Genomic DNA, 20,412 nt, shown 5'->3' on the forward strand with positions numbered 1-20,412 from the left:
CATGGAGGTGTCCTGATGTCCACGGTGTGCAAGATTTATGACATGTTCTCTTAAACCCTTAGGTACACCAATTCTGTCACCCCGAAGGATCAATTCCCTATACAGTGATAAATCATCTTTAATAGTGGCAGTTTTATAACCCACTGGAACATCATCCCAGTTTCCTGAATACATGGCATTTTTCACTTTCTGAAGCTCATCATCCTCGAGAGACGCTTTTTCAATATCGTTTATACTTAAAGCGGTTAGTCGTACTTGCTCCAACAGCCACGCAATAACATCAGGTTCGCCTTGAGGACATTGTAATCCTTGTGACAATCTAGACAATGAGTCTGCTAAATTTCGTTCTCCTGGTTCGTATTTAACGGTAAAATCGAAACTCAATAACCGCAAAATCCAACGTTCAATTCCAGCTGATGGTTTAGACTGCGATTTGTTAAACAAATATTCCAGTGGTTTACAATCCGTCACCAACGTGAAATGAATTCCGTAGAGATAAATGTAAAGCTTTTCCATTGCCCATATTATAGCGAGGCACTCTTTTTCTGTTTGACAGTACTTTTTTTCATGGTCTGCCAAACTCTTCGAAATGCAAGATATTGTTCTTAGAATACCATCTTTAATTTGAACTAAAATGGCAATAGTGTTTCGTCATTAGGATCGAAATATCCTAGAGATTCAACCTTTCCTAGTATTGCTTTGATAGCTCCAGTGAATTGCTCTTCACTCCAAGTAAATGAACTCTTCTTCACTAGCAATGATCGCACGTGACGTGTCATAGCAGCAAGATTGGGAATGAATTTTCCGACAAAGTTTATCAATCCAAGAAGAGATCTTAATTCCGTTGTTGAACTGGGAGGTTGTAAATCCAAAATAGCTCTGATTTTGTCGTCAGTAGGTCTTATCCCTTCGGTTGTAACGCAATGACCCAGGAAAATAACTTTTGTTCGTTAATTCTCATGTTTCTCTTATGAATACGATCCAAAACCTCCCTCAAAATTTGATCATGTTCCTCATCTGTTGACCCATGAACTAGCAAATCATCCATGTATACTATCAATCCCCGAATCCCTCTGAAGAGATTCTCCATTTCCCTTTGAAATAGTTCAGGTGCTGATTTGATACCGAACATGAGTCTACAAAATCGGTATACTCCACTACGAGCGACAAACGTGGTAATATTTCGACTGTCACCTTCTAGCTCAAAATGGTAATACGCTGCCTCAAGATCAATTTTCGACAACTTCGATACCTATTAAATTTGTAAACATTTAAAATTCACATTTATTTATTTATATTTTTTTATATAGCGCAACTCCGCTTCAATCATTGCCTTTAACGAAGCAAATCTCGCACGAAGCATAACCTTACACGAAGCATAACTCGCACGAAGCATAACAATGCACGAAGTATAACTCTGCACGAAGCATAACTGCACGAAGCAAGCCCAACCTTGCACGTAGCATAACTCTGTGTGAAGCACAACTTTGCTCAAAACATAACCTTGCACGAAGCAAATCTCTAGTCTGCACAAAGCAGAATTCTGCACGAAGCATAACTCTGCATGAAGCATAACTCTGTACGAAACAAGCATTCTATCAAGCATTGCACGAAGCAACACTTAAAAAAAAAAAAAATCCGCGCTGAAGCTCTCACACCTTCAACTGCTAGCATAACATTCTAAACTCGATGGTTTTTTTTTGCTGTGTAATTTTTCTTTGCCGTATGCATTTTTTTTCACTAAATTTGTTTCCAAAAAAAAAAGAACATGAAAATACGATGACATTTCTTGCATTTTCATGGTCCTTCATCTCAAACCCGTTACTGAAAACATTGGGGAATCCGTCTCCATAATCAATGCGTGTTGCTACCTGTATCGATACAAACCGTTACATCCACCTTTCACAAGTACAAATCGCTTGCTAAATTAAGAACTTCTTGGCAAACTTCGACATCTTCTGTGTCCGGAGGTTCTCGGGAACATCACACTTATCCTTGGCAGTCACATATAGGTATCCTGGAATCTGGTTGAAGTCCGTCTTCACATATGTCTCGTCATCCATTATGCAGCAGTGTGGTTTCGAAAACTTCTGGTCGTACAACTTCCGGACATAGCTTTTTGCGACCGTATTCGGTTTCTCGTCACGGTTTGGGGACTACTGAACGTTAAACGTACGTAGTCCAGCTCGAGTTTTGGTATTCTGCACGAAAGTCTTGCTCACACGTTCTTCGAACCATTTTATGATACCAGACACCGTGGAATTCGCGATTCCCAACATTTTCCGATGGCACGATGCGATGAGATCCTTATTCTCGAAGTACTCGTACAAAACTTTATCGCGTACGCACTGTTCTTTCGTCGCCATTTTGAAAACTTTTGCGCACCTGATGAAATCAACCCACATAGTGTAAGCAATACACAACAAACTATGTCTACGCAAAATTTCAATTGATTTTACCCAACGGATCAAAAGTTAGAGCAATTTGAGTGTGTGCGGATTTTAAACGGTTCACCCTTTATTGTCGGCAATCTATTTTTATTCTGCAATATTTCAATTTGAACTGCGTGTTTGACAGCTCGTATATTATCATCAACTCAAAATCATCACCATGAAGTGCGTGTTCCATAAAAAAAAAACTGGGAAAATGCGTTTTGCTCTGTCGTTAAGCTGATTGACTAAAGAATCGTTGGAATACTTTCAGCGAAGTGTTTTGGACAGGAAATTCAGTGACATTAACGTTGCTATTTCGGTTTCCGAAAACGGTCACTGCCTGCCGAAGCCGTCATTCGCCCTATTACCTTCTTTTTACTACGAGAGATGGAAATTGAATCAAATTATGGATACTTTTATCGTGAAAATTGTACAACAACCAACCATACAACCAACAAGCTTTATGCACTGCATATTGGATCAACAATTTTCCTTCTAATTTAGTTTGCGAATACAGCAGTACTCCTAGAATTTGCATGAACCCGAACAATATTCATATTATGGCCTTTCGCTCATGTTGGCTATAATAATTCAAGCTGCTTTATAGACAAAAAAGTCATTTGAAAAGAAATGACGATAATAATAAGTCGCCACACTGTTTTTTTCCCCTTGTATTCACAGTTGAAAAGGAATACTAAAATTGTATAGTACCACGCGACCAACAATAGACCGGGACTAGCTCTCGGCAGCAATCGACAAGGGGGAGAGAGGTTGAAGGCGAAAAAAGTTAATCGAGTCTGAAATGTTAATTTGCTTGGAGCCGCGTTCGATGGATGGCTGGCTGGCTGGATGCATGGTAGGAGAGGAACAACCGGTATAATATCCGTCTGGAATACTCGATTTTTTCCCCCCTGGCGGATGCCGGACCGGTAATCCTTCCCTCTTTCTCTCGTGATGATGTTTGACAGTTTGCACTGCTCGGTTGTACTAGGTCAAGCGGAGTCACCTATAAATGGCTGAATAGAGCAATGGTGTGGAAATTGTGAGACTTCACTCAACTCCAGCCCCGGTGAGGATATATGCAACCGAATGACCGACGCGGACAGTGTGGCGGAATATACGTGTGCTGGTGAAGTGAGCATGTGGTAATTTGCTTAGTGACAACGAGGCGCCGTAACGATCGTTTGCACTGATTTGATTGGTTTCTGCGATATTGGGTTGGCCTCGTGATCCTGATTGAAAATTTTATCATTTAAAAACACAGCTGCGAAAACGCAATTTCTGCTCGCCGGAGCAGTTATTTACCCAAGGCAGGTTGCCAACCAAGAGTTTTACCGTTTTTAACTGATGGATGATTGTTTAAAATTTATCAATAAAGTGAGTAGACATATTTTTTTTCATCGCGTCATGTCACTAGCACTTCAGAAAATATCGCACAGGAAGTTATTTGTCATGCTGACACGGTTCAGCTGACTTGTCAAACTGCTCTAACTAATTTAACTTTTTCCCCCGGTACTACCGGATGAAACGAAAGTGCCAATCACTGAAATGAAATAGCGCCGCAGAATCTGCCATCATCAGCTGTGTACAGATTTACGGTTGCATCGAACTGCTGCATACTCTCGTTTTCAGTTGTTGGGGAGAAACTTTCCAACTAGGTCAGCAATTAGGGCCTGGGACAATCGTCCGGCTTTGGTCTGTTTTTGGGTCTCCCATGTTCGAACTGCATGCGGCTTCCGTTTGGTCCTCGTTCTATTAGTTTGAGCACGGGGCACAGCGTTCCATTTATAAAGTGTTGTGGTGTGCAATGTCCCAGGAACACATAGTGGGTTCTTTGCATGTTTTCTAATCGCGAATGAAAAATGTGGATTTCTGTTCTAAGCATTGAAGTTTTCGGTTTCTGTTACTATCGGAACATTTTCCCACCGTGCACAGTTTTTCCCTTTCTCAATTCATTTTTTCATGGCGTGTTGGTCAGCTCAACTGCCGTGTCCGGTTATTTTGGATCTGGGACGAACGAAAAAGTTTACAGGTCTAACTGAGTGAGCACGAGAGGCGGTCTGTTAGATGGAGCGAGTGCCTGATGTTTTCTCCGTTTTGCACTCAGCGGCGCGCGAGCAAGGATAATTTATTCAATATCCAGACAAATTGGCGGCCTTTTATTCATATAGTCACAACGCTGCGGGGGCTAAGCTGTAGTGAAAAGAAGGTTTTGTTGCTATTATAGCGTGCTGCTGGGCACATCTCTGCTCGTGGTTTGGAAGTAACGAGGGGCTAGGCAATGGCTTAAGGAATGTTTTTTTTTACCGATTGCATAATCATCGTGCAACATTTTCCGAACACAGATTTTTACTCTCAACCAACTTAGAAGATTGGCGCTTTTGGTTAATAAATACAATGATTGTGAATGTCGAACTTCACGGGATGTTGTCTTTGTCGTATGCTTGTATTTATTATTTATATTTATGGATATTAGTATGTGAAAAGGGTTCTGAATATATTCTTTGATTAGACTCGAAGCGGAATGCATACTGCTTATGCTTAGGGTAATATTTATAATTGTGTTGCAAATCGGACTGATTAAAAACATCTTTGTCAAACTCTTCTCTTTGTGCTTGTTGAACTGAAAGAATCATCTCGCAACACACTACAGCTAACATTTACTAGTTAGGGACTATAACGTTCAAAATGCTTTCAAACTGTTAACAAAGTTCTAAACTCGACAATTGGGCTATAGTTATGAGCATTAACAATTGTAGCCTATAGCCACATAAATGCTTTAATTACATGTTAAGCCTTGTTACGTTTGAGTGGGTTGGTTTATTTCCTTTATATTCCGTTATAATTGCTTATCATTTGACAGATACGTGTATTTCGTCTACTACTTGCAGACTTCATCAGTGTCAAGTACTCAACACCACTGAGTACTGGTGTTGAGTACTTGGCACTGATGAAGTCTGCAAGTAGTAGATGAAATACGCGTATCTGTCAAAAGATAAGCAATTATAACGGAATATAAAGGAAATAAACCAACGCACTCAAAGCTCTTCATAAAGGCATTCCGTTAAGAGGTTCGACAAATTTAAAGGATTGACTTATTACGTTGTTTTTCCTTTTAATTCTACTATTTATAGTGGAATACAATTATTCTACTAAAACGCTCATCAATCAATTTGGACATTTTAAGGCCCAATAATTTCTAGTGCTTATAAGTAGGGACAGGGCCACCAGATTTCAAAACATACCTTCATTTGGAAGGTACTTTAAAGTTTGGGTTTCTAACTGCAGATATTATTTTGAAGGCTTTAAAAATTTCGAGCAAGGAAAGATTTTTTTAAATTTCTAGTGATAAAAGTATATTTAATAGAATAAATTGGATCAATTTGCATGCGGTTAAAATATGTGGCCGTATGCAGACTTTTACACTGCACTATGGGCGAGGAATACAATCAAGCGGGACAAAATTGATAACTCCAAAACAAAGCATTGCCGTGACTAAGTCTCGCGCAGTGTTCCGAAAAGCCTCAAAAACTGAAATCGCATGAGTGGTTCCATACTAATTTGCTAATTTATTTATTCTTGTATTTATTTATTTGGATGCAAATTTGCAGAAATGTTTCCAAAAGCACAATTTTACATCTTATTTATTTTGTCAATTTGATGTTCTTACATTATATTAAGTTGAATGAAAAATTGGACCTTGTTTTGGATATTTTTCCAAAAACTTCAGTTTAAAAAAAAAATCATAACCAATAGTGCAATAGATGGCAGTTTTCATTCTCTAAAACATATCACAAAATTTAAAAAAAATATAAAAAATCATTTTTTTTAAGAAAAATATGTTTAAGCATTTATTTTTATATGCTGCAATTTTTTTAGAGTTTACATTTTCTTTCAAATAGTCCTAGCCATTACCTATAACAAGGTTCACTCGGCTGTCGACAGAAGCAGACCACTCTCAATGTGTGTCACGCGATCGTCTGTTTACTCGGCAGCAATCATTGTGTGGTCCTCCTCATTGTTCTTCATCAGCAGTTCTTTCAGTCGATGCATCATCGACTTTGGAAAGCAACCGTTTCGTGATGAGTGTGTGAGTGATGACAACGTTTTGCGTCCATTGCTGCAATGGAAGCGCTCTGACCCTCGTTGGCGAATCTGCCATAGAATGAAACCACTGGAAGCGGCTCCCGTTCTGGTGGAGGAGGCTTATTGGATAGGCTTATTGTGTTGTACCATTTGACTATAGTTTTAAGATGTATTGTATAGTGAACAAGAATCCTCGGCTCTGTAAAGTTAATTCGGTTGAGCCTTATCAAATAAATTATTAAAAAAAAAAAACCTATAACATTGCCCACGGCTCCAAACCACAAAGCATTGTCGAACTCCAGACGAATCTAAGACCAAACTACCGTTCATACTGGCGACATCGCTCTGATGAGACAACGAAACCCTACCCCCAAGCTCCTCCCCTTTTCCTATACTTCAACAATGTACCCCTCTGACCTTGGGTAAGCCGCGAGTATTCGACCCAACTCCTACTAGACATAGAATTAAGTGAATTTTGTTACAAACAAAGAACAATGAATTATCGGCTCCGTAAAGCTAACGCGATTGAGCCTTACAAATAAACGAACTAGGTAAAAAATGGATTAGTATGGAACCGCTCTCAAGCATGAGTATGTATCTACCTCCAGACCGGAAATCTGATTCGAGCAGCATTGCAAACCACATCAGTTCGATCTCTCGACTAGAACAAAACGACCTAGCTCTGATATTTGGTGACTACAATCAGTCTGGGCTCTCATGGAACGTTCCTGCAAACGATCTTCCTAGCATTGATGTTCTTCGCTCGAACATGCCCGCATCATGCTGTGCTCTCCTTGATGGTTTCAACCTGCATGGCTTAACGCAAATCAACTCGATACTGAATAGCAACTCTCGGCTGCTTGATCTCGTTCTGGCGAACGAAGCTGCAGGACTGGAATGTTCTATCCTAGAAGCCCCAGAGCCTTTGATTGGCATCGACACCAATCATCCTGCGTTGGATGTTTCCACCAACCTATCTGTTCCTGTTCGCTACGATAACCCCCCTGTTGATGTACATGAGCTCGACTTTCGTAGAGCAGATTTCGTCGCGCTGAGTCACTCGCTTGCCCAGGCAGATTGGCAGTTCCTTGACACGTGTTCATCTATTGATGAAGCCGTCAACTACTTCGCTGAGGTCGTCGGCCGGGCAATAACTTATTCTGTCCCATCGAGGAGACCCTCTCCCAAACTCGTATGATCCAATGCTCGACTACGGAATTTGAATCGTCTGAGATCGAAGGCCCTCCGTAAATACTGTTGTACTCATAACCCATTCACCAAACGATTATTTTCAACAGCGAGCAACGAATATCGCACATATAACCGCATTCTTTACAAGAGCTACACAAGGCGTGTGCAGGCTAATTTACGGCTTAATCCAAAGCAGTTCTGGTCATTCGTGAATACCAAACGAAACGAGGAGGGGCTACCAGTCGAAATTCACCTGGGTGATAGAATCGCCAGCACTTCCCTTGAGAAATGCAATCTTCTGGCAGAACATTCCAAAAGCATTTTCAATGACACTACGGCTTCGTTGTCCCAAGTTGCTGATGCGTTGAGGGACACTCCCAGTGATGCTTTCAATTTTTCGATTACCTTGGTTACAGTAGACCTCGTCGAATCCGCCATCAAGAAGCTGAAATTTTCTAATGCTGCTGGCCCTGACGGGATCCCCTCAAGCATCCTGAAGCGTTTACAACACCGCTTTCGAAGCTGTTCAATATTTCATTACAGCAGGGGGAGTTCCCTACGCGTTGGAAATCGTCATTCATGTTCCCGATCTACAAGAAAGGAGACAAGAGAAACGTCGAAAATTACCGAAATCATCATCAACGACGCATTATTCTCTAGCTGCAGAAATTACATTTCTCCTGACCAACACGGTTTTTATCCCAAGAGATCAGTTTCAACAAATCTAGCTCCGTTCATTTCTTTATGTCTTCGGAGTATGGAAGCTGCAGCGCAGGTGGACGTTGTATATACAGATCTCAAGGCTGCATTCGATCGGGTTGACCACTCCATACTGCTAGCTAAACTTGAAAAACTCGGTGTATCCTCGGGTTCAACTCGTTGGTTCAAGTCCTATCTGACCAATCGGGAACTTTGTGTTAGAATCGGATCAGAGAAATCGGACTATTTTACAAACAGCTCCGGTGTTCCTCAAGGTAGCAACTTGGGACCATTGCTATTCTCGATTTTTGTGAATGAGGCCGAACTGATCCTCCCAACTGGTTGCCGATCGTTCTACGCGGATGATGTGAAGATCTATGTGATTGTTCGTAGCTTCGCCGATTGCTTGCGGCTTCAGCACCTAATCGATACTTTCGAAGAGTGGTGCTCAAGAAACTATCTCACGTTGAATGTACAAAAATGTAATATTATCTCATTTCATCGCAAGCTGAAACCAGTGGCATTCAACTATACGATAAATCACCAACTTCTGCAACGTGTGGACAATGTTCGTGACCTAGGAATCACGCTGGACTGCGCCTTAACATTCAAGCTTCATTACTCGGGCATCGTTGCGAAAGCTAACAGGCAACTCGGGTTCATTTTCAAGATCGCTGACGAGTTTCGCGATCCTGCCTGTCTAAAAGCTCTATACTGCTCTCTAGTGCGATCGATCTTGAAATTCAGCTCGGTAGTATGGTGCCCGTATCAAGCAGTTTGGATAGCGAGGATTGAATCTGTTCAAAGGAAATTTGTTCGGTATGCCTTTCGTCACCTTCTTTGGAATGACCCTGTGGACCTTCCGCCGTACGAAGATCGTTGTCAACTCCTGGGTCTTAAAACACTAGAACATAGGCGGACGATTAGTCAGGCCGTGTTCGCAGCGAAAGTACTTATTGGTGATATCGACTCTCCAGGAATCTTGGCTGAATTCGAAATCTACGCACCCGAACGAGTTCTTCGGTCTAGGAGTTTCCTGCATCTTGGGCCTCGTGCTGCGAATACAGCTTGCATGACCCAATACGGTCAATGACGAGGACTTCTACCTGATTCACGAACAACTCTATGCCATAGTAGGATAACTTTTTTATGCTATGGACTTGATTAATGTTCGTTGTAATTGTATTGTATTATTGTGATTCATGTATTTCGAAAAGATATGGGGTTTTTACGCCTTTTCTAGGCTTTTCCCCATCAGGCTTCATTAAGTCTGTCTGATGAAGAAAAACAAAATAAATAAATAAATAAATTCCCCTACGAGTTTTGCCTTGCGAAATTCAACTGCCCAATAATCACCGATCAAAAATTCATTGTTTTAAATTTTGACATTTAGCATTTTTGCGATGGAAAACTAAAAAAAAACATACATGTACATTTTATCAATTGACGTTCGAGCAGTTCCTATAAGTATAATCATTGAATTGAATATTGCGTAACATTTGAAAAGAGTGTATCAGCTTTTGTAAACAAAACTGGTAAGGCCCTTTTAGCTCGAATCAAAGTACGGCCACGCAAACCAACAGCACCATATGATAGGGGGAATTCTCTCTTTTCCGATAGTGGTATAGGTTTGCGTGGGCGTACTTCGGTTCGCGTGAAAAGGGTCTTACAGGATTTATGTATAATAGCAGATAGGCGCTTTTCAAATGTCATTCGAGAAGTGTCAGCGAAATAGCTTATTATAATGAGGTCCGTCTTTTGGTGATAGTTCAAAACTCATCCGCATAGGATTATAGCGTCTTGACGTCTTGTACAAAGTTGTTTATCTCATGATAATACATCGACTTGGAAAATTCCTTTTCGATCCTTCTTATAGTATTCTGCGTTGACATCGATTTGGAGAAACGTTTTACCAACCGGTGGAAACTAATGATTTAAATTGGCTCACTACTTGACTAGCCTATTGGCCAAGCAAATCGATTAACGCACCGCATTCTAGTCGAAATTCTAGTACTACACAATGTTTGTTTTGATTCGCTATGACAGTTAGACAGACAAAATGAAGGGTTCGTTAATTTTCCTATGTTTCGAGGGTTGCATCGATTAGCTTGGGACCGAAGATAGTACCAGAGCTGAGCCAAAAAGTTGAAACCTTTCTTCGGGACCTTCTGGTCTTAGAGTTACCTCTATGGTTTTACTGTCACCATGGCGCCTAAATGCAAAAGAAAAGGGCAATCTCTTGATCCCTCTTCGGATGAAATGTATTTGCGCAATCAGTTTGATATGCTCACCGGTGATGAGAATGATCCATCATCCAGGAAAGATTCCATTAAATTTTCCCGGCTTAATGCTAAGAAGGAAAAGGTCCCCCCTATTGTGATAACCACTTCCGATTTCCATGCTCTTCACACGGAACTTTTGAACTTCGTTTAATTCAAGTTTTCACTTCAAATTGGCCATCGGTCGTGCCAATAAATGCATGAATTTTGGTGATTCCTATTACGATATATACATGCAACCATGCAATTATTTTTTCGTCATGTAAATATTCAAATCACCGAGCATTTGCACATGAATAATCTGGTTTCAAAAACAACTACAAAAATGAAAAACAAAATCTCAAAAACACCAAAATATACACCACTGAATATTTGACATTTTGTTCTTTAAGTAATGTTTAGTTTCCTTAAAAATCTCAAGTTGCAATTTTTTGCGCTTTCTGAGATATTCAAATTTGAAAATTCCTAGTAAATTTTCACATGTTTGTCAGCGTTTCCCCCGAAATGTATAGGGTACGTGTACCAGTTTTGGTCACAGTTCACTATTTTGTCCATACCTAAGAAAAACGGCTTAGTAAATAAGTGTGCGTTTGACTAGTACTGTCGCAATAATGGCCCTTCGCTCAATTTCAACTTCTATTAAATTTTCACACTGCCGTACTCTAGCGGAACTATTACCATATCCTCTTCAGTACTTTCTCTAGCTAATAAATTATCGCACTAAAGCTTCATGTTGATATTTGTCTACCATGTCCAACTAACACTACAATTTTTACACTACTCAACATCTAAAATTTGTAAACAACGTGAAACATCGTTAAAACATGGCGAAAATAGAAGCAAGACCAAAATAGGTGAGTTTCCTGCCTAACGTCTAAGTTTGCATAGATTTCAAAATTCAATTAGCTCTTAAAACATTATTTATTAATCTTTTTCTGCACAACAAGTTGCTTTTTATCGGGAATTTGTTCATGTTTTTTTAATCCATCAGGGAAAAATTTGGATCAATTCATGGTTCCAGAGTTATTCCGGTTTCCGTTGGGGTCACTCTGGGATGGCATCCAGTTTTACACATTTAAATCTCAATTGTACATGGTCGAAAAATCTCACGCTAGCGAATCAATCTGTGTTAATTATACACACGGTGAAAATAATATTTTCTCACAATGTTGTAATTGGACAGTCCACAGTCACACTTTAGCCTTTCCGAGCATGTTCCGGTAAACCCGAAGAAGTGGCCAATTCTCAACAAGAACCAAAACCCGTCGTGCGACGAATCAAACTACATGATTGTACTAAACTTGGGCGGTAATGATAATAAAATAAAACAATTTAATTGCCTTTTTGAGGGACCACGGTCACATTAGCCGTCCCGGGCATGTTTTGATGGGAAGAAGCGGCCTATTTTCGACAAGAATCAAAACCCGTCGTGCGTTATATCAAACTTCGTGGTTTTTCAAAACTCGTCTGAAAATGGTATTGAAGTTCATATTGGGTCCCCGGGCATGTTTTTATTTTCCTTGATTTGTTTCCGTCGATCTTGCTGCCGATGCTACCGGCGCCAGCGAGGCAGCTCCAACACCTGGACCCTTCATATCGACATCTACATTGTTGTAGAATAGGGCGAAACAGGGCCCTTGTCGTATCTCTTTGACTCCATAAAGGATCCAGGTGAATTAACTGGCACCGACTTTCGTAGCTTGGAAGGCGATGAGGATCACTCCATGGCAATCGTCGAAGGGCAAACCAGATGAATCGTCGTTGAATAGACTCTACTCTTTGTACACTGTTTTGGTAATTGGGATTCCATACAGGGCAGCAGTATTCTAACACCAACCGGACGAGGGAGCAGTAAAGCGACTTCAAACAGTAGATGTCCGTGAAACTCTTAGCTGTCCTGAAAATGAAGCCGAGCGTTCTGGATGCCTTGTCGATCACGTACGAGATATGCTGGCTGTATGTGAGTTGACAATCTAAGATGACTCCCAGATCCTTAATGTGATTCACACGATGTACGTCAACGCCTTCTAGGATATAACTGAATGAAATTGGATGTTTCTTCCGTGAGAACGTGATTACTGAACATTTTGTTGGATTTACAACCATGCGGTTCAGTTGGCACCAATTAGCAAAAGCGTTGAGTTGGAGTTGGAGAAGGTGGCAGTCAGCGATGGCTCGGATTCAGTCGTGGACCGTCGAGGACGAAATTGACTTCGTTGAAATACACAAGGAATATCAACAGGCCAAGGTGGTTACCTTGCGGTATACCCGAAGTGGCAGGGAACGAAGGAGATCGGCAGTCGTCGATTGCAACTTCCAATCGACGATCAGATAGATAGGATGCGAACCATCGTAGGAGACTGCCGTTTATACCGAGCCTATCCAGTTTGGCGATCGCTATGGTTCAACTTGTCGAAGGCGGCTGATAGGTCAGTGTTGATGACATCTGTTTGCATATGGTCTGTCATACTCTCCGTAATGTACGAGGTGAGAAACAGAAGGTTGGAAATAGTCGACCGCCCTGCCATGAAACCATGCTGGTCTTCGCTCAAGTGCTGCTTGAAGTGAGAGACTAATGGTTCCATAACGACCAACTCGAACAGTTTAGATATGGTACACAACGATGTGATGCCGCGATAGTTTTCGATGTTTCTTTTGCATCCCTTCTTATGCTCTGGAAACATCTCAGCTGATTTCCAGCAGGAAGGCAACACCCCACTGGAGAGGGACATTTCGAATAGAAGGCAGAGCGGAGCCACCAGGCTATCGATGTGTTACTTGAGGAACTCCGTCAGGTACAGGCTTAAATGAAGACTTCAGTTACGAAGCCACCCTAGTTATCATAGCGAGGTCGATGACGGCAAATGTACTGAGGGGATGAAGCTTCTTCGCCGTTCAGTACCATAGTCGATGGAAGGCCAGACTCCTTTCGTTGCTCATTCACATAATTCCAAAAAGTTTTCGGGTGCGATCGAAGCTTCCGTTGAACATCTCGTTGATAAGGCCGATAACATTGGCGACTGGTTCGTTGATACGCATGATTGATCCTTGCAAGATGGTCCTTGAGTTGTAGGCTGTGGTACTTGGTGTATTTTCTTAGCGTGGCTCTTTTGGAAGACTTTAACATACGGAATTCACTTGTTTGCCAAGGATGATGATTACCTTGTTTAGGAACCAAATTCGAAAGAAGTTCCCCGATACTGTCGTAGTCAGCATTTCGGAAATCGTAGGAGACCTCTAGGGAGGGGTGGAATGACCTCAGGAATTTGGTTGCCTTCAAGTGCAATAACTAAAGGAGGATGGTGTGGAACAGTCTTTATCAACGGAGAAACAGCCATAGACAAATGCGGAGCAGTATCCTGGGCGGTGACGAAGCAAAGGTCTAAGCTACGATTGTTCTCACGTGGTGCTGATTTGCTTCAGAGTGGCGATACTGTAATGATCCAAAAGGCTTACAGCTCCAGAGTGAAATGTAGAACGCTCGTGGTTCGGATACAGGAATCCACCGTAAAACGATCGCCAAGAAATTGCCGGTAGATTGAAGTCGCGAATAATTATCATCTCGTTAGCAGCTGTGGCGATCTCCATTATAGCTCGAATAGACTGACTGTGGGATTCAATTAGCGTAGAGTCGCGAGTTCGATCCGAAGGAAAGTAAACTACACACAAAAACAAAGTGCGGTCAGCGAGCTTAATGGCAATCCAAACTTGTTCCACACAATTCCATGAATCGTTTTCGATAACTTTTGCCTTCAACCCAGAGCCGACCGCTATGAGAACGTCTTCACCAGTAGATTTGCGGCTGTTGTGCGGATTCCGGTCGCATCGAAAAACCTCGTATTCGGAACCAATCACTTGATTTGACAATGTGCAAGTATCGAGCCAAGTCTCAGTGAGAGCGATGACGTCGAAGCAACGATCCGAAACCGCTAAGCGGTAATCATCGATGTTGTAATTCATCCCACCAGCGTTCTGGTAATACATCGAAATTGCTTATCATTTCATCATTGAAAAAATTTGTTCTACGATGCTTAAATCATGAGTTATTATTTTTAAAAGTGATGTCCGAGAAGCTCTGAAAACTATACTACAGTTTTCCGGGAACACTGGCCACCTCATATTTTTTCAGTATTATGAAAACTTTTGGCCTATTTTAAAATAAAACCCCAACAGTTAGAAGTAAAAGTATAATAAATTTACGAGTATTCAACTTTTCACGTAGGATTACGTCTTTCAGCAGCATATTGGGGGTGAAAAAAAAAAAACAAAATCGACAACGTTACGAAAAGTGGTCAGCTTTTGACCACTTATAACTCTGTCAATAGCGGATGGATTTTAATTATAAACAAGCCAATCGAATGGAAATTCTTCTACGAATCTGCTATAATGAACACTTTGCATGAAAAACTATTGCAATGGTGATCAAAATTATCACCGATTGCCTGAAAAAAGCGCTTTCCCTAACACAGATTTTAAAAATTGCATTTCATCCGGTCTCGCCGAACAGTGCTTATTCAATTACCGTGTGTGGGGGTGCTTTTGGCGCATGGCGTGGAACATTGTTCTCCAGTACACAACGAAAGCAGCTAGCTATCAAGGCTGCTCTTGAGAGCCCTTGATTCACCGAAGAAAGAGGACGAAGCCACACCACTAAACCGATCATCAGTAGCTCGTCGTGATCTGTTGTGGACCATCTAATACCCCAATACCCAACCATCACGACAAAACGGTTCTTTTCAGGACCACAATAAATTATTGTTGTTTAAGAGTTCATTTTTATTGAACGTTCACGCGCCTTGCTGCCACCCACATAGCCCCCAAAGCTCTTCGACAATGTACCCAGCAACCAAACGTTTGTGGTCAAATGCGTAACAGGATTGAAGTGGTACATACAAATTCTAGCAATGACCGAATACCTTGTCAATTAACCAGAAACACTTCGAATAAAGGCAAGGTTTCTCGAATTTATATGATTGATCGCGAATATCCTGCGAATGGAAAATGTTAACCAGAAATTTCACCCAATGTTCGCTTGTTTTTATTGTCTTTTGAATAAACCAAAAATATCGTGCGTTTTGTGCACGAAAATGAATAATTTTATCATCGGAACACGAGGCGTTTCCGTGATGGGAAAAACTCTTTTCCCTAACACAGTCGTCAAATTTTGAGACCGAGCACGTTATCCTCGCCAAATTTACGGTCGTGTCTTGGATAGAGGCTGTTATTTTTTCTTCGATTGAAAACACGCGCTTTAATAAATAAATCACTTGAGAAGTCCCTCGTTCCATAATTTTCCGTTTTCCGTCAGTTACACACAATTCCTGCTATACACAGTTAGTTGACCGACTGGTTCGTTAGCTGATGATGGCTGGCTAGCTGGCTGTTTGGCGATGGCGATGATACGTACAGTGTATCTCAAACTTAAGCGTACGCCCGAGAAGGGGGAAATCTTTTGCAACACTGTGAATAGATAGATTTTTGAAATCTTGGCTGGTGGTTGAACAACTATTTATTGATTTATCGGTATAGTTTTGGAATCTATTGGCAGAAGTGAAGTTTAAGTAATTTCTGTGAAAAGCTTGATTTTCAACCTTTTTAGTGAAATTTGTGGCTTATGAAAGGTCTTTATAACGAGACGTTTTCTTTTTTCCAATACTATACGAAAAATTGATAGATGGTTGATGAGCCAGTAGCCAAAAAATCAGAAATCAATCACTTAAAATGGTGCTCGTTTTACTAAATTCTTAGGACAACTGTAGGCTCAATTTTGAGGTACACTGTAGGTATCCAAGTCTGCCACCTCATTTCGCTGGTGGCGGATGGAGTTTGCTCTGCTTCTTTCATTCGCTGCCTACAATGTTTTTGTCAGCGACTTTTCCGAGCGCTGCAATCTGTTTTCCTTCATCTGTATTTTATGCCTTTTTTTTGTATGTTCCTTGTGTGCCCACCACATAGCTCGAGGAGGTCTTCTCGTGTACAATTACCAACTGGTTATGACTGACTGGCGGGACGCACTCGGTCTGCTTGAAATTTTCGCTTTTGTTACATACCGTATTGTTACAGATGATGAAATGTGGGTTTGATGAATGAAATTTGTTTTGTGATCAAATACCAAAAGTCATGTGTGTCTCTCTAACCTTTGAATAAATTCTATTCAATATTGTTTATTCGCTTCAGTCGCATTAATGATGTAGCATTCTTTTTTCACTCGTGCAATAAAGCAGGCAGCCATACTTGACTGCTTTCAAAGTTCAAATCCTCTGAAAGCTCAGCAGAAATTATCATAAAATGCAGTTCGTCTCACGGAAAATGCCGACTTTGTTGGAAAATAAACCCTTAGCAGCGGGAAAAATCTCATTTGCATTCAGCTTTTTTTTTTGTCGGGCCTCACTACAAACTACAATGTGACGACCGACGACGACGGTTGAATGATATTTCAATGCCTCAATGTAACACCGTATAGGAGAAACAGGTCAAAGCGCTTACCTATTCATGCTTTCTTGTTGGTTGGAGGGAAAAGTTTTCCCGTTGTTGCAAAGCCGTATAAGCCAAGTTCTGCAGTGACAGAAATCAATCCCTGGCATGCAGGAATGTCGATTCCGGTTGGAGCAGAATATTCTTTACATTTGCTATTCTCTGTCCGCTCGAGTAGAGTAGAGATTCACCCGGCAATGTGTGTTAAGGGCTCCCCGCTGGCTGACTGAGTTACATTGTTTGCTCTTGCCTTATAAATTGGATTTTGATATCATTTCTCAAACCCAAAGCAGTTCTAGTGAAGGACACACATGTGTGCCGAAAGAACGGGATGCCGAGGGTTTGGAAATCCGATAGCTCTCACCAAAAGTGGCAACCACTCTTGAATGTATGTTCTATGTAGGTACGTGGTGCCGGCTGCAGAGTATAGGATTTCCGCATCTGTTGTGTCAGATATGAGTTGGCGTGGTGAATGGAAGTGAATAGGAATGGCGGTACTACGTATCCCGATTGGCAGGGTTGCGCCCGGAATGGTTCAATTTTCATCGAAATTGGTCATCTGTGATGTCGTACGGTAATATAACCAGCAAGTATATTCGATGCCTGCATTGTGGAAGTGGAATTATAACGATTTGTAAAATTCATTTGGTTGCATTCCAGATTCTATTTGCCCAAATATCAAATAGTGCATACTTGATAGAAGCCCTAGGTGGACAGATATGGATATAAGTAAATTAATTTACAGCGACGTTTATTCGATGGATTCAATTATAATCAATTATGATAATGATGGATTTATTCTCAATATCAACTTTTATTTGTTTTGTTATATGTTGGCAACGCATCATTCTAATTGGTCGGTAATGTGAGCTCAGTCTTTTGTAATAAATATATCAAAGAAAAGGTACAGAGAATGATCCCATAGACAGCGAAGAAGCAATTTCAAAGGGATTATATGCTTTGTAACAACTATCTATAGTAAAGAAAGTTTTGTTACAAGAAATCAAAGGAAACACGAACCTTCCATCTCCATTACCACATATACTAACCTACAATCTTGTCTGTTCTCGTCCATTTCTTTGAAATAGAGTACGATGGATCCCCTCGGCGGTTCGGGCTAAGTTTGAATGAGGACAACTCGTCCTACTACATGTCGTCCAACTACAAGCTAAACCTGACATCCCCATCGCTACTGACACCGCCACGTCCAGGCTTCCCGCAGCGTGTGATACCGCAGCCAGCGAATACGAGTAATACGAGTGCTGCCACGACTCCTACCCCGACCAGCAATAGCAATAGTCACTATCCGTACCACCCGACGCGGTCTCCCACGTTACTGGAGCAGGTCAGTTCGGGGCTGAACAGTTCGGTCACGTTCGATGCCAATGCTTTGCTGAGCGAATTTGATGCCAAACGGGCTGCCGTCAATGCCAGTACGATCAGCATCAACAGCACACCGGTGGCGATGGATTCGACATCGGAGACGAACAAGCTCAACGTGATACGGTTGGACAGTGACTACCGCAGTGAGGACCCGGGACATCAGGAGGAGATCCCCACGAAACGGTCCACGCCGGACATTAAACCATCGCTGGGACTGACTTCGACTACGGCCGACGATAATCCAACGTTCGGTGCGGGCTCTTTCACGACGCCCATCACTGCCTCGTCGACGTTCGACTATCTGTACGAGTTTTCTGAAACGCGAAAGGTGCTGGAGGAGTTCTTCAAGTGTCCTACCACCGAGGATGTGGAGAAGGCGTTCGAGAAGTTTAGCGACTATAACGAAAGCGGAGATGACGTCGAGAGTTTGGTAAGTTTGAATTAGTTTGGTAGGTATGGTTCGATTGTGCTCTCATCAGGATTTGAAACCATTGCTTTAAATTATATACAGGGTGAGTCAATTGATCTGCCACCACTTCAATGAGTTGTATTTTCGCAAAATCGCTATATTTTTTCATGCAACTTTTTTTTGCTTTGTTATTCTTGAAACTTATTCATAAATATATTACATGAAAAAAATGTAGTCGACGCAAAAAAATCATGTCAATCATGATACACTTATTCCAGCGATTTTCCAACTTCATGATCCCGTCCGAAAAGTAATTTTCCGGAAGGTCTGCAAAATACTCCTCCGCGGCGTCGATGATTTCCTCACGTGAGCTGAATATTTTATTGATGAGCCTTCTTTTGAGGCTTGAGAAGAGATAATAGTCTGAGGGAGCCAAATCGAGCGAATAAAGTGGATGCGGAAGCAATTGGAGCCGTAAGTCATTGAATTTAGCCGTGGTTGAGATGCTCTTGTGAGCCGGCGCATTGTCTTGCAAAAACATTTTTTTTCGCTTCATGCGAAGCCTTTTTGCAGCGATTTCGACCTTCAATCGCTCAAATAATGCACAGTAATACTCGCTGTTGATGGTTTTTCATTTTTCGAGGAAGGCCACGAAGAGTATGCCATGACAATCCCAGAAAACCGCCGCCATAACCTTTCCGACCCATCGAGCCTCCCTCGGCCGCGTTTGGGTGATGGGTTTTGTATTTCAGCCAGGTTTGAATCCCGGTCTTACCAAGGGTCTTCCGGGATGAAAGTTTTATCGTTTTCTCCTACGTTTTTCCTTAGGTATAGTTGCCAGTCATTGGTTTCAATTGGTGGACTTCGATGGGAAATCCACAGGATGTCCTTAGGGATGTCCATACAAGTCCCAGTGCTTATTGGGGGATGTCAATACGTATTAACCCCAAATATTCCATCAGGTCTGGACGATTGCTGTGCGATGGGTGGCCTACCAATCAATCAATTATAAGGCCTTGCTCAATCTCGAAAGTAACATGACGAAAGTAACTTGCTGTGCAGATGAACAACAACAACCACAGGGTACTGCAGAGTTGAAGAGTTGAACTGCAGATGCGAAGTTTATCTGGATCGTGCACCATTTCCGAGGTATGACAGATATGAAGTGGCGGGACATGTGATGGTTTTCACTGGTGGTACATTGGCCATTGGTTTTGATTGGTGGTACCTTTTGGAAGGTATCACATCTGCAAAGGATCGTGAATTTGATACACGGGAAAAAATCCGATTCCATTTTCATGAATAAAAAATCATGAAATAAAAAAACTTGCCATCCCATGAAATCGTAACAATGATTCATGATTTCGTCATGGAAATTCATGATTTCATAATGCAGTGGAATCAAGACCGCTACAAGCGTTACACGTACTTGGCAAACCGTCTTCATAAACCGCACTAC

General features: G+C 41.5%; 1 protein-coding gene across 4 annotated transcripts in view; it reads left to right on the top strand.

Moving 5' to 3' along the window:
* The window catches only part of LOC135698835 (serine-rich adhesin for platelets-like), a 158,110-nt gene that overhangs the window by 96,995 nt on the left and 40,703 nt on the right, over positions 1-20,412 (top strand). For all 4 annotated transcript variants that reach the window (XM_065218969.1, XM_065218970.1, XM_065218968.1 and 1 more), the window contains one exon: positions 18,250-18,974. In XM_065218969.1, the coding sequence (XP_065075041.1) occupies positions 18,250-18,974 (725 nt within the window). The remainder of the gene's footprint in view (positions 1-18,249; positions 18,975-20,412) is intronic.

This window comes from Ochlerotatus camptorhynchus, unplaced genomic scaffold (assembly GCF_037179485.1).
Source record: "Ochlerotatus camptorhynchus isolate MF236.1 unplaced genomic scaffold, CSIRO-AGI_Acam_v1.1 ptg000096l, whole genome shotgun sequence".
NCBI classification, from domain to species: domain Eukaryota; kingdom Metazoa; phylum Arthropoda; class Insecta; order Diptera; family Culicidae; genus Ochlerotatus; species Ochlerotatus camptorhynchus.